We start from the raw sequence: 14393 nt of genomic DNA, 5'->3' as shown, positions 1-14393 counted from the left end.
GCCATAATTGTAACAACAGGAGAGACGTCTCCAAGGTGAAGCCTACAATGACACTTCTACTGTCATCTTTTCCATACATGCCTTCATAAAAATGTAATTAGGCCGCGTGCGTGATATCTTGTTGAAGCACAAACCTTTTTGTTTTCTTTTGTTGTTATTTGCGTTGTAGGTGCCAAACAGCAGCAGAATGACATCTAACTAGGGAAGTCTTGGAGGGGTACATCATCTGAAAAATCTGTCGGGTGAAAATGGAAATCATGGGTAAGTGAATTCAGTGAAATGCTGATGTAGGTTGTTGCTTAAAGTCAACCCATATTCCAGTAACCTCGATAAGGCTTCCCGCTGCAGCCATCACCGGAGGCTTACAATTAAGGTGTCAGGCGTGGCCGAGACAGCCAGGCAGGACAGAATAGTTACATGTGCAGGTGGCACAGGATTCACGGTCTGGTCTGTAGTCAAAACTTTGTGGTGAAGCCTTTACAGGGTCTTAACCTTCTGCCACATACAATTACTGCAGCTGTGGCTTGTTCTCATTAGCTGCTGCTCCGCTAAATAAACAAGGGCAATATGACCTGACACAAAGCTTACAATTTTTTTCCCCTTTGCTTTTGCTTTTTAGTTCTTGCCTTTTTTATGTTATGTAGGCTGTGGTCACAAGGAAAACAACATTTGCTGTTAAAAACTCAACAGGTTTGCTAGGAAATTTGGCAAAAAAAAAAAAAAAAAGAAGAAGAATGTGACAGTATTTGGAAACCTGAAATTTAAAAAAACAAAACAAAGCACGCGCATGTTGATGTTGAATTTTGCCATTTTGCAAATGTTTTTTCACCCATACCTGTGGCATTTCATAGATTAGCACAAAAAGCTTGGCTAAGTGTCGGTGTAGCCGAGGAGCTCCTCCAACATGTGAAAGCCTCACAGAAGGAATCCTGTTAATGTATGACATGAACGATACTCAATTTCTCTGCAGATACTCAGCGTGCCTTGGAGGCTGTGGAGAGGCTACAAGCCAAGCTGAAGGAGCGAGGGGAGGCCCCCATGCAGGAGAAGCTCTATCTGCTAAAGACTGTCCTTCAGAGCCCCCTATTCCACCATATACTCAGTTTACAGCAAAGCCAGAGGAAGCCCCTGCTGAAGGTACAGTGCAAGCATGTCTGTGTAGGTGTCAGGTGTATATTAAATGGTGGGGGGAGGGGGAGAGGAGCCAGAATCATTCCTAAAATACTGAATGCGGGAACCAAACTGGATGAGTAATCAGCTTACCTAAGCTTACCACTAAAGCCCCAAGAAAGAGAGGGAGAGAGACCAAGGGAGAGCGAGAGAGGGGAAAGAGGAAGCGGCTATCACGCTGAGAGGTTTATAGAAGTCATCTGTAATGTTGTCAGCTGTACACAGAGTGTGTGTATGTGGCAATATAGGTTCCAATATACCAGTCCAACACACACACTTATATACGAATATATATGTTTATGTATGGCTTGGCAATTGCGTGTTGCAGTGTAACGTCACAAGGGGCATGACTGCAGTTCGGGAATAATGGCGCCAAAGGCTTTTGGATTTTTATCAGATACAGACAGTGACAGTTTTTATTAATTCACGCTGCTCTGTAAGTTCCCTCGCAGTATTAGTAATCTAAGTGCATATGAATGTGGTGAGAGGCTGCATATCAGTATTTTGATTGTTTCTCATCTTTTATTCTACTGCTGCTACTCCGACAGGTGTCAAACTCGTTAGAGTGGAATAGCATGCAGATCAGAAATAAGCATCTCCTCAAAGTCCTTTTGAAATTTTAAAATGGCAGCAAACCTAAAAGACACAAGGGATCAGTTTTATGGTTATGTGCTATTGTGCAGAAGCTTTTATCTGAGTTCCTCGTGTTCCTGCTCTTTTATCTCTTCCCTCTCGGCTCCATTTTAAACTGATCTTTCTATATATATTTTTTATTTTGGCCAAGCTTCCATCCCTGCTCTCTGTGCCACATCTTTCTTCATTGTCTCACAATACCCTCCTTTCCTGCCTTCTTTATCGTTCCTATTTCCTTCCGTCACTCCCATCCTCTTCCCCTCTGTCACCATATCTATCCTTCTCAATTAATGTCTCCAACTCTCTGTCAACCTCCTTCCCCATCTCTTTATCGCCCCTCGTACGTTTTCCGAACAGCCTTTCGTTCTTTCACCCGTCCCTTCCTCTCTATTTGCTCTCTGTCCAACCCAATCCATCTCTCCTGCTCGTATCCCTGCCATTCTGATACTTTTATCTTCTCATCTCTCCACGAGTTGTGTCTGTTCTTTCTTTACCCTACCAGGGGAAGGGCATTTCTAAATCTGTGTCCATGAACTGTGGACCGTGCCCAGGCACGGCAGTGGGGCTGAAGCCATTGAGCCACAGTGACTCCTACACATGGGCCATGGAGAACCGGAGGCCAAGCACTGCCAGATCTTTCCACAGGGATGGCAGCATCACCTCTCTAGGCTCGCAGGATCTGTCCTTCTCTGACATCTTCTCGGGCAACTCCGTTCACACAGAGTCACAGGTATGTAAAATGTCCACTATAAAAGAAAAAATATTTTGGAAGAGTTTTGAAATAGGGCACTTTATTTTTAAAGCATCAGTTCTGGAGCTAAGCAAATCATTTATTTAATAGTGAAAGATAACACATGGTCATTTAAAATGTCACATTTTACGTTTGAGAATATTACATTCTTTTATAAATCTCAGTCACATAGCACGTCAGCGGAGGGTTTCAGTAAAACGTACGGGGCTCCTCAGCTAACTCAATGTCACTCAAGGTTTGCATTTATTTCACACATGACATTTATTTTTTAGTACTGCACTCCCCCTCGAATCTCCCGCACCATGTCGATGGGGAGAAACCTGTCCACTATTGCTCACGAGGTACAGTGATGTTACAAGTGACGTGTCCCTCTAGAGCTAAATGTGTCGTGATGGATATAGATGATCAAGGGTGTGATAAAAATTCAGCACTTAGGATTCTCAAAGCTTGTAACTTTTTTGTTTTTTTTTACCAGTGTAATTACACTTTTATTTTCTTTCCTCTCTATCTCTTCGTCCCTCAATTTTGGTCACATCAGAGGCGTCATGTGGAAATGATTGAGCTGATTAATGATGGGAAGGGGCTTGGCTTTGGCATCATAGGAGGGCGCAGCACTGGGGTCATGGTGAAGACCATCCTTCCTGGAGGAGCGGCTGGCCGGGTAAACCTGATTTACAATCCATCAGGACAAATAGTTCGACATTTTATGGAATATCTGTTTTTTGATCTCTTGCCAAGAGTTATGTTGGTCATGTCGGTGTGTTAAATTTGGAGCAGCAGCCAGGAGAGCATTAGTTTAGTCCGCTCTTGGCCTGGCTGTATCCAAGAGTAAGAAGAAACTACAGTGACTTTAAAGCTCACTAATTAACCCTTATGAATCAAATCACGGAACAAACATCACACTGAAATGTAACTTTTTTCTTTTCTTTTTTTTTTTTAATTGAACCATGTTGAGTAGAATTTACAGTACGCTATTACGCTATTAGACATTTCAACAAAGACAAGCTTCTCAGTGTTTTTGTTGAAATGGGGCTCCCCAGGATAAGCGCCTGCGTAGTGGGGATCACATCCTGCGCATCGGTGATACAGATCTGGCGGGTATGAACAGTGAACAGGTGGCACAGGTGAGACATTTTTTTGTTGTTGTTGTTAACCATTTGCCTATTTCTGTAAGGATAGTGCTGCATACCATGTACTTAAATAGCAGGTAAATCTGAGTTGCCAGTGTGGCCTAGTCCCTGGGTGTGTATAACGGCAACACTGTTTTCTCATCCATGTCACAGAGAGCAGGTTTAGGTGGTCCAACAGAAAGCTCGGGGAATCGTCCTGTTGTTTAAATGGGGAAGGATAGGAACCCATAGATTGATGAAAACAGCATTTGGTCTCTTTCCCTGGAGTCTTTTGTAAAACTTCTCTAAGACCATCTGAAAATGTATCTTAATTTATTTTTTTTTTTTTAATTTATTTATTTATTTATTTATTTTTTGGTCTGAAATGCACTCATTTTTGCCCCTTGTGATCACTGGGGCAGAAACAACAAACAACACAACACAGCAGCAACACTAGCACAGCAAAGATGGCATACTAAAGTCCTTCTTTGTAACAAAGTGGCATATCTCCTTTGCCAAAACAGTTTGCAGCACATTTTTTGGCTTTTCAAGGACAAATTATGTCTGGTTAATGGTTCCACTTGTGTGCATAGCTAATCTACTCCTTTTTTCTTTGGAAAAAGATGCTCTGGACAGGTCTAATGTACCTTACGCTATAATATTTTTTACTTATTTTTTATATTTTTTATCAAGCAATCTCTTTTCAACCTTTCACAAATGACCACCTTGCCCAGGTTCTGCGAAATGCTGGTAGCAAGGTAAAACTGCTCATTGCCAGGGATATCACGAAGGACATCCACTTATCGTCTCCTGTCCTCAGCCAGGACAGCTTGGATGGCAAGGTGTGTGCGGGTGTGTGTGTGTAGAGAAAGACATAACTGGCTAGACAATGGCATTAACTGTGTTATAACTCTGTACTCCTTAAATTCCAAAAATGAGCATAAGGCTTTTCTGTCTGTGCTTCTTTTTCTAGCTCAGTGATTTGAATGATGACTATGAGTTTAGTGTGCAGTTCACCAAGAACAGTCGGGGACTGGGCTTTGCTATCTCCGGCTACATCGGTGACTTAAACTCAGGTAACAGTATCTGTTAAGTTTTAACGATGGGAAAAAATAGCCAATTAAGGGAGCAATCTGGGGACATCGTGAAATTATGAAGAATTCCCCCTTAAAGCAAGTCAATATTGATGATGTGTGAGTTCAGAGCTGCATATACATAATCAATGCTTATTTTCCTTCAATTTATCTTTCCCTCCCCAGTCTACAGCGCCGGTGTGATAGTCAAAAGCATAGTGAAAGGCAGCACTGTCGATCAAGATGGACGAATCCACATTGGGGACATCATCCTATCTGTGAGTTGCGCTAAAAACGTGACACAAAGCTTTTTCATTGAACTCTCTGAAGACAAATATCCTGTTGTATCAAATTTAATCTCTGCTGAACTTTAACGATCCCAGCATCTCAAAATCTGCACAGATTGCAACATTTTGTACTTTCATACACGCCAATTAGAATTCTTTTTTAGCTGATAAAGTGGATTTTTTTTATAGTTTTACTTTTCTCCCCTCCATCTTCTCATCATCTCTCTTTTTGCCTTGTCCTTCCATCTCTAGTTTTTATTTTTGATTACTATTGATTTTTTTTTTTTTTTGTGTTCCAATTTCTTTTCACTTCACTGGTTGTACCTTCATGCTATTCTTTCAATCCACAAATGTCTCTGTCTGCATTATGCCTTCATCTTCATTTTGTTTTTTTTTTTTTCCTCCACTCCCTGCTTTAATATCTCTTGTCTCCTCCCAAAGGTGGATGGGATGAGCCTGCAGGGCTGTAGTGAGCAGAGAGCGATGGAGATGCTAAGGAGAACAGGTCCCCTGGTTAGACTCAGGTTGCTTAGGAAAGCCGTTCGTCTGAGCCACATCCTGCCCCCAGTTCCTCCCCTGCAGCCCCTCCGACACTCCCACAGCTTCCATGAGGGGAATCCCTACAGAGTGGGTCTCAACAACATCCAAGAGACAGGTGCTTTGCGTTCAAAAAGGGGAACATTTAGGATCTGCTGCAATTTGAAGGGACTGATTTTGACCAAGCGAATATTTATTTGATTTCATCTGATTTGTCTGCATTAGTATTTCTAAAACCTTCTCAAATTAGGATAAAAGATTTTATGTGCATGTTTGGGCTTTTGATGAACTTTTCTCCCGCTTGCAATGTGCAATCTGTGAAATGCTATTTTTCTGTATGTTTTTCTGTCTTTTAGGGATCTGTTCTCTCCGTGAAATCTCCAGACGAGCAGTTTACACCTACAGACGACCCCGTTATGATTCCAGAAAGGGTAGGCACCCCTTCCCATATTGCACTGCAGTCTGGAACCGGATCATGGGACTTAGTCTGATATGCTAATTGGGCACTGGAAGCAGCAATGTGGCAGCAAAGCATGCTCTTTGATGGGAGTCTATTTATAGTGTTGTGCAGTCATGTGTTGATCCAACTCATTCAACTCCTTCCAGATAATTTGTCTCTAACCCAGGCTGCATATCTGGCTCCATTCAGAGAAGGATTTTTAGGCTTGATTGGCAAGCAAAGTCAAATAAGCTCTGATTGAGGCAAGGCTGCAAGAAAACATTAGATTGCCAAAAATTCATAAAACACAGGGTTGTAATTTGCATGTCTATGTGCCTGACTATAGTGTGGGTGTGTGTGTTAGAGAGGTTGGTTGTGCGTTGACATCCAACTTTTCCACAATGAGAATTATGTTGTATTTTCTCTGTAGGCTGGATAATTTAGGGCAAGGTACAATGTGAATGAGGATGTGTGTTTGTCGCTGGTTGTATTATCTCTATGTGTGATATGAGGACTATTGCCTGTTTATCTGTGCACATTTTCCAGGTGTGAAGCTGACGCCAGCTGAGGAAGAAGACCTAAGGAGGAGGTGGCAGCATGCAGCTGGACCGAGATATGAAGTTATCGTACGTCTGTCTGTAATGAAGACAAGCATATGTGATAATTGTGCACAGACAAAACTTAATAATCTCTGACTTTGTTTGCCACAACTCAACTTCCACATTGCATTTTAAGGTCTGCCAGCTGGAACGCTTCAGTGAGACAAGTGGTCTGGGAATCAGCCTGGAGGCTCGGGCAGGGCATCATTACCTGTGCTCCATCTTACCTGAGGGGCCAGTTGGTCAAAGTGGCAAAATCCTCAGTGGGGACCAGATCTTGGAGGTAAATACAATCTATGTGGGACTGATATCGTGCCGCATCTGTGGGACATGAATGGATGACTATTAAAAAGTGTCCCACGTGGATTATCTCTGCTTCACTGTGAAAATAGTTTCTCTCATGTTTCTAGCTTTCATTGAAGGCAGTAGCCATAATAGGCAGGTCTTTAAATCACTCTCAGAACATAACTGCCGTGTTACGTTTTTAAAACCGACACATTCATTTGATTAAAAACAGTAAGACAATAACCATCCATTTTCTTTTAGTGATATCGTAAAATTAAATTAAGATTATGGACTTTTGAGCAGATACAATTTCAAGTACATTATGTAACCATTGTCCTTAAGGCAGCAAAATCCAGTTAGAGCAACGTGGATGTGAATGCGTGTGCCTCTGTGCATTTGTGCCTGTACCATAGGGGAGCTGGGCCTCCTTCAGCACAACTGCGCAAGTTCACGCAACAACATATATCAGAAGTCTGATGAAAATTTGAATATTTTCAGTGGTTTAATGCTGCAAACGGGCTTGTGCTTTTCCTGCCATTTTTGCACAAGCCACAACATATATGTTAGATTTACTTTTGACAGCATCAGTACGACAAAGCCATTGCCCATTTTCATTTTTAAACGAGGCCACACTTGGTTTGGTTAACAATTTGATCCTTGAATGTTCCATTTTTGCCTTTGCTTAATATGGTCACCAATTTTCCCATGACTCCACTAAAATACCACCAAAACTATCAAATCTAAGGACTGTGTTGGAGATTTTGTTGTGGACATATTGAAGTCTACATAGGTTCTCAGTCATCCAGGTCTTAGACACAGTAACAAGTGTGATTTAACCACTCTCTTAATGTATATTCATATTTATACATGTATATTTAAGGTGAATGGGATCCCACTCATTGGAGAGACTCATAAGGAGGTGGTCAATATTCTTAAGGAGCTGCCAATGTCTGTGTGCCTGGTGTGCTCTCGTATTGTACCCCCTTCATTTCCCGACAGCGATGAGGAAGATGATGATGTCCGTCTCACCCTGAAAGAGCTGCTGGCTGAGTTCAACGACAAGGTGAAAGTAGACACTGAAGATAGCATGAATGCATTGGTTATTATTTTTTAAATCCTTTTCCTTAAGACAATATCAATCACACACAATTTTGCTCATCCTCTGCATTAGAAATGACTCTAAGATGTAGCTAACAGGCTGCTCTTCTCTCACCAATCTTCTTCTCTGCGTTTGTTCCAGTTGGACCAGGGCTGTGTCATTCCCTGTCCTACAGCTGAGGACATCACCAAACGTGGCGTTCCTCCCATGTCACCTCCTTTGGCCATGTGGGAGCGAGAGGCTCAGGTGGTCGAGCTGGAGAAAGGCGAGTCGGGACTGGGCTTCAGTATCTTGGACTACCAGGTCAGAGACGTGCCCCAGAGCCCTTCTACAAATAGAACAGGCTGGAATAGGCTGCAGTTTAAGAATATCAGTGGCAGGCTGGATAGTGTGAACAGAGGTGGACTACGATATTCTTCAGGGAGAATTCTTGTTGTCTGTAGTACACTATTTTTAAGATAAACCAACTGAAAGTGTGGCAGTTTCTGTTCAAAGTTTGAATTGAAAACATTTCTGAATCCATCTCAAGAAAATGTATGTATTTGAACCGGTTTAGCCTTTTTGAGGCCCGCAGGTTGATTTTCTTTTCTTATTAATAAGTCATCCTGTTTTGTTTTGGTTTTTTTGTCTTGCATAAATTCAGGTATCTACCTTATCTCAGAATTGCCAAATTAATCTTCTATATCCACTCTGACATTTAATTTTAGGATCCAGAAGATGCCACTAAAACAGTTCTGGTAATCCGGTCCTTGGTGCCTGGAGGCGTAGCAGATCGAGATGGCCGCCTGCTACCTGGTGACCGACTCATGTTTGTTAATGAAACCGACCTGGATGGCTCCAGCCTGGATTATGCTGTGCACGTCCTAAAGTCCACCGGCTACGGCCCTGTCTGCATTGGCGTTGCCAAACCCCTGCCAGTATGTGAAGTTAATTGAATTAGTCATGTTTGATTTGCTATCTGTCAGCAGAGGGACGTGAGGGAAGACGTGGGGAATGGCGTGAGATAAAAGCCCCTGGCTGGGTGTGAACTGAGGGCACTGCTGCTCTTAGGCCACCAGGGCAACCCACAGTACATAGTATTTTTGTGAAATGTGAGTAAATTTTAAAGTAAAATGAATAAAAAAAAAAAGAAACTGCATGATCAACAGCAGGATAGTTTTCTTACAATGTATATTAATTTTTACATTACAGTATTGATTCAAGAAAAATGCATACCAAATGAAGGACCTGAACAATCAAGGTGATTTATCACTCTGGTGCTAACATGTAGATGTCAAACAGATAAATACCACAATCAGTAATCCTAAACGGTCAGAGACAAATAAATGTGCACAGCTGTCATTATAGGCAAATGTTTCAAATGGAGAGTCTAAAGTAGCTAATTTACTTAAATAAAGCCTGCTCAAACTAACATTTAACAATTAAAAACACAATTATTATTTCCGCAGCTACACAAGATAATTGCATGCTATGCTTTCATTTTCTAGAGAGCATTGTTTTTTTCATTCTTCCTCCCTTTTTGTTTTGGACTGTGGCTTAGTAACAAGGAACAGAATCCAGTTACAGACCATTTGAATTTTTAATGCACCTGAGAGATGAACACAATGCTTGACCACACTACAGATGGAGAGGGAAGGGGAGCGGAGGAGAGGGTGTCTAATTTACAGTCACCTTCTTTAGCCTGTTTGCTTACATTAGAAGTAAAACCTAAACCGCCCCCCCTCCCCCCAACAAAAAAAAAAAAAACAACAAAAAAACAAACCCACAGCCTATTTAACTTGGAACTTTTTGTATCCTCAGCTGGAACTGTGTGGCGGTTTAACGCCCATCTCAGAAAGGAGTACAAGGGCTTCCTGTGATGACACCGACAGCCACACTCAGGTCAGCCTGCTAGCCGAGCCGGCCGAGGCTAGCTCCGCCACCTTCAAGTCGGAGGACAACAGCATCATTGAGCTGTGTGATACAACAACGGTATGTCTGGAAACACAGCATTCACATCCCGTTGCTATTTACATCACCTTACCAACACACCAGCATTTGAATGTTAGAAATGGTGCTCCGCTAGAGCATTGCTCTGAGTGCAGAATATAGATTTTAAATGATTAGAATTGTTAAAATGTGTGAAAATGGAAAAATGTGCAGTGTAGTCCATAAACATATAAAATATAGTAAGTTGGATAACTATGCAAAACCATATGACTTGATTGTTGTTTATTGGCATTTACTTAAAACTCAAAGGCTCAGCAAGAAACTATTTTGCAGTGACAGTAGCAGTAACTCTGCAATAGTTTAAATATTGCAGTCTTAGACTCATTACCATGCAAACCTGAGATTCTGCAGGAAGCCATTTTAGCCTCTCTAAACAAGATTACCATGATGGTGTACCATCCCTCTGTTCACACTCAATAATAGGGAGCTTAGAGGTGGCTGTATCAGTATCACCCGGTCAGGTAGAGAGAAAGTGCTCAGTGTCAAAGACTTGTTTCTCCATTGTGGCCTCAACTCAATCCTATTGAAGCAATCTTTTGTGCTCGCTTTTGCTTAATTACCAACGATTGCTTCACAATGAAAAGTGCTTACTGCTCGGCACCTGGTCCAACACAAGGGCATGCAATTCTGCCACAATTTCTCCCACTTGTACACACATACACGAGCACACACAAACAGACTCAGAACAGTGAGTGCCAGTGTGTTCTCATCAAAGACAGGCTTCTTGCAAAGGTAGCTTCAGAAATTCAGTGCTGCTTGTACTTTCTGCGAAGGTTCAAAGATTTCCTTGTTGCCCTTCTTCTTTGTGAAGTGCCCGGGGGACCAAAGAAGTCTTCTGCATGTTTTACATCTCAGAATGATTCCAAAGGTCTTCATCTTGGGACTTAAACACCATTTGATTTGGGGTTGTTTTTTTTTTAAATAGTTGTTTAAGACTTCAGCCCTGTATGTTATGTGCATCAAAGCCTATGAGACCCTGTTATAACTGCTCCTTCAGAGCCCTATTTATTACGTTTAGCAGACACTTAAACTGTGTTTTAACCAATGCTAGCATCTCCAAGGATGGCAATGTCAGTCAGGTGGTTGGTTGGACTGAAATGGCTGAAATAATGAATTGCCATTAAATGTATCATTAAATTGAGTTTAGACATTTGTTGTTTCCCAGAGGTTGGCTTGTAATATTGATCATGATTACATTTTTTTAATTGCTGTTATTTGCCAAGTCAAACTTTACATTTCTTCAGCAAATTGGTTTCTAACCAAATAACTGGAAAATCAATGATAGCAAGTCTTATTATTATTATGATTATTATTTTATTCTTGTTTGATCTTGTGTCCTGTGTTTTCGCTCTCTTAGGAAAACCAGCTGCGTGATCGCTTCAGTATCATGGAAGATGACAATAGGCAGCAAGACATACCTCCACCCCCACCCCCCCGCACCAGTTTTGAGAGGACAATTACTGTTGTCCGCGGCAACTGTAGCCTTGGTATGTTCTCTGTCTTTCTCATGGTGATGATGTCTTGGTGTGTGTACTTTGCCGGCATGGCGATAATGACGCTAATAGACGGTGGTGATGACGACTGTCCTGAAGAAGAGTGGTGAATTGGTGTGCTCCTTGTACCTGAGAGAGGAGGGGATCACTGTCTGTGTGTGTGTGTGTGTGTGTGTGTGTGTGTGTGTGCGCGTGTGTCAGAGAGACTAGCGTAGGGAAGGCATGAATGAAATAATGACATAAGTCATATTGAAACCTGTCAGTATATATTCAATATGTGGATGTACGTTGTATTCCAGTGTTGATAGTACATAGTCTTAACTGCTTCATAATCCAGAGTTTGGCTCCTCAAACATGCCACAGAGCAAACAACAAGGTGTCGCTGAGGGCACACCTGCACCTTCATCTAAGGACATGATGCAAAACATAGGGAGACAAACTCATTTACATTCTGCAAACATGCTCTAACAAGGCACCTCACTGGTAGTGTGCGTGTGCATGTGTTTGCATGTGTAAAAGTTTGAAATTATGTAAATTTTTATAGATAAAGGAAATCAAGGTCATAACCAACACTCTGTGTCACTGCATCTGTTGGTCTTCTTTTCAAAGTAGTATAGCACGCATTGCTGAGATATTAATCTAGTTGTAGGGTTTACAGATTTTGTTTGATTTTGGTTTTGTGTTACTATCTATATCCGAAAGGCTTGAACATGGATGATTTTTTTTTTTTTTTTTTTTTTAAATGAGCAGTAGTATAGTAGTACAATATTGATGTGTGCTACTTTACATTCTTCCAATGATTAGGTGCCATGTACATTCCATTACATAACTATGATTTTATGCCCAATTTTGGAGATGGTTCATGTACAGTGAATGGTTGGCTTGCACCAAAATGGCAGCACGGCTTTCAGACCAGGTTGTTAAAGGAAAAGGTTTGACTGAAATGAGGTCTTGTTTTTTTTGCCTTGCTCATCAACTATCATGAATATAAGCAACCTAAGTAGAAGTCTTTTCATGTTCTGATATGGCGTCAAGCTGTTGCACTTATGTTTATAGATGTTTTGTTGAGCTCAAAACAATAGATTTTGATATATGAATGTGGGAATTTACCATAAATTATCTATTATCCAGTTTTTGCAGCAGAGTTTGTGATAGATGAATGTATTTTAACTGTCTTTGAAATGTGTGTCTTTTGTTTTGTCCTGTCAGTGTTGGTGGCTGTGTTTTCAGTTGATTGTATACCAAGCACTATGATTGTATTGTAATTTGAATGTTATACCAAAAAGCAATAAAAGTACTTGATTAAAAAAAAAACAAAAAACCACAAAGTCATTTCTTTGACCAACTTCAAATTCTGTACGACCATAGTGTTGTGGCTGTGCGTAGGTTATAGACATCAAAGTAGTCGGCAGGCATCACTGGCCAGACAGGATAATTTATTGTAGCATTTCCTCACTGCTGTGTATGTGTATGTGTGTGCACGGGGTGTGCGTGTGATCCCAGATTTATCTTCTTCTATCTGTTTGTGTTAATGAAGTGTTTGTGTAATCCGCCTAGCATCCAGTTTGATAATGCCAAAGTCAGATGTTTGTACGACTGGCATGTGTTACCCTTCTCGTCACCTGTGCCCTGTGCCCCCCTGTGGGTGGGATTGTGTGTGTGTGTGTGTGTGCGTTACTGTGTACTGCACACGTTATGTGAGTGTGGCAGTGAAGGATGATGCTGTGTAAATGTCAAGCATGTGTAGCCATGTTTGTGTGCTAATCTGCCTAGTGTCTGTCTTGATTATGCTGATTATGCCACTGTCAGGTGTTGGTTTGGGGCGATTCTGTGTATGTCTGGCATGCATTCAAACCAGCCTTAGCCAACCCTCCACTCACCTTTGCTTTGTGTGTGTGTGTGTGTGTGTGTGTGTTGGCAGGGATGTCGGTGAGTGCAATCAAGGACGGCTCAGGCATGCTGGTGCGCAGTGTGGTCCAGGGGGGCTGTGTTAGCCAGGATGGCAGGCTGGGGGTGGGGGACGCCATCTTGGCCATCAACAGAGAACCTACCTCCGACCTGACCAACGCCAAGGCCAGGGCCATGCTCCGCAGACACTCTGTCATCGGGCCAGAAATGAGGTGAGGAGCCAGGCACTGTCCAGCCGCATTACACAGTGTAGACTAATGAACTCCTGTTCTGCACTGTGCAAAGAACATGGCCCTTATTGTCACTCTACAACTCGCTCTCAGTAGCTCCAAAGAACATTTTAAAATGGCCTCCCTCTGGATCTCACCTGCTCAGTGAGCATCAATCTGCATTCATAAGCACCTGATGAGCAGCGGTACCTGCATTATCCTCTCTGCTGCTGCTAAAGTGCTGCTTGAAACTTCTCCTTTTTTAATTGTTATACAGAAACACCTTCCGATGCACAACGTGTCATCACCAATTACTTTTACAGGAGTGAAGGTTTGAAGGAAATGTTTTACCCATTTTCTGGAGAAAAGGTGTTTTGTTTTTGATTTTGTTTTTATTTACTACATGTATTTTGACCAATAGGACCGATCCAGGTGTAACACAACTAAATGGAGGAGCAGGAAGCTCAAATGAAGCACACTTAACACATCGTCATTGGAAAAGGTCTAATCAAGCGAGACTTGTTTAATTGAATGTCTCTGATTTTTTTTAACATAAAGATGGCTTCCAATATAAAAATCACATAATTTGACATAAGAATTAGAAATTCAAATGTATTCATTCATAATCTGCCTTATTTGAGATACTTGACTACATTTCATGTATATTGCCCCATATTCAAGTTTGCTTGGAAAAGTTTCCTCTTTGCAGAGGCCAATCTTAATATGAAAAAAAAAAAAATCAAACAAAAAAAACCCATCAATCAGCAATAGTAGGAAGTGGACTACTTTCAAAAGCAATTAAAAGACTAGAT

General features: G+C 41.5%; 1 protein-coding gene across 1 annotated transcript in view; it reads left to right on the top strand.

Annotated features, from left to right (window-relative positions):
- Positions 1–14393, top strand: part of LOC115042508 (multiple PDZ domain protein) — a 33150-nt gene that overhangs the window by 785 nt on the left and 17972 nt on the right. The window contains exons 2-19 of the mRNA XM_029500776.1: positions 170–261; positions 971–1137; positions 2306–2533; positions 3093–3215; positions 3595–3678; positions 4398–4505; positions 4637–4739; positions 4923–5014; positions 5465–5678; positions 5917–5991; positions 6546–6625; positions 6735–6881; positions 7764–7946; positions 8124–8285; positions 8690–8899; positions 9783–9953; positions 11329–11458; positions 13386–13584. Coding sequence (XP_029356636.1) covers positions 249–261; positions 971–1137; positions 2306–2533; positions 3093–3215; positions 3595–3678; positions 4398–4505; positions 4637–4739; positions 4923–5014; positions 5465–5678; positions 5917–5991; positions 6546–6625; positions 6735–6881; positions 7764–7946; positions 8124–8285; positions 8690–8899; positions 9783–9953; positions 11329–11458; positions 13386–13584 — 2489 coding nt within the window. The 5' untranslated portion in view covers positions 170–248. The remainder of the gene's footprint in view (positions 1–169; positions 262–970; positions 1138–2305; positions 2534–3092; positions 3216–3594; positions 3679–4397; positions 4506–4636; positions 4740–4922; positions 5015–5464; positions 5679–5916; positions 5992–6545; positions 6626–6734; positions 6882–7763; positions 7947–8123; positions 8286–8689; positions 8900–9782; positions 9954–11328; positions 11459–13385; positions 13585–14393) is intronic.

Source organism: Echeneis naucrates, chromosome 1 (assembly GCF_900963305.1).
Source record: "Echeneis naucrates chromosome 1, fEcheNa1.1, whole genome shotgun sequence".
Classification (NCBI taxonomy): Eukaryota; Metazoa; Chordata; class Actinopteri; order Carangiformes; family Echeneidae; genus Echeneis; species Echeneis naucrates.
The sequence above is the reverse complement of the archived record's forward strand: the minus strand, read 5'-3'. Positions and strand labels throughout refer to the sequence as shown.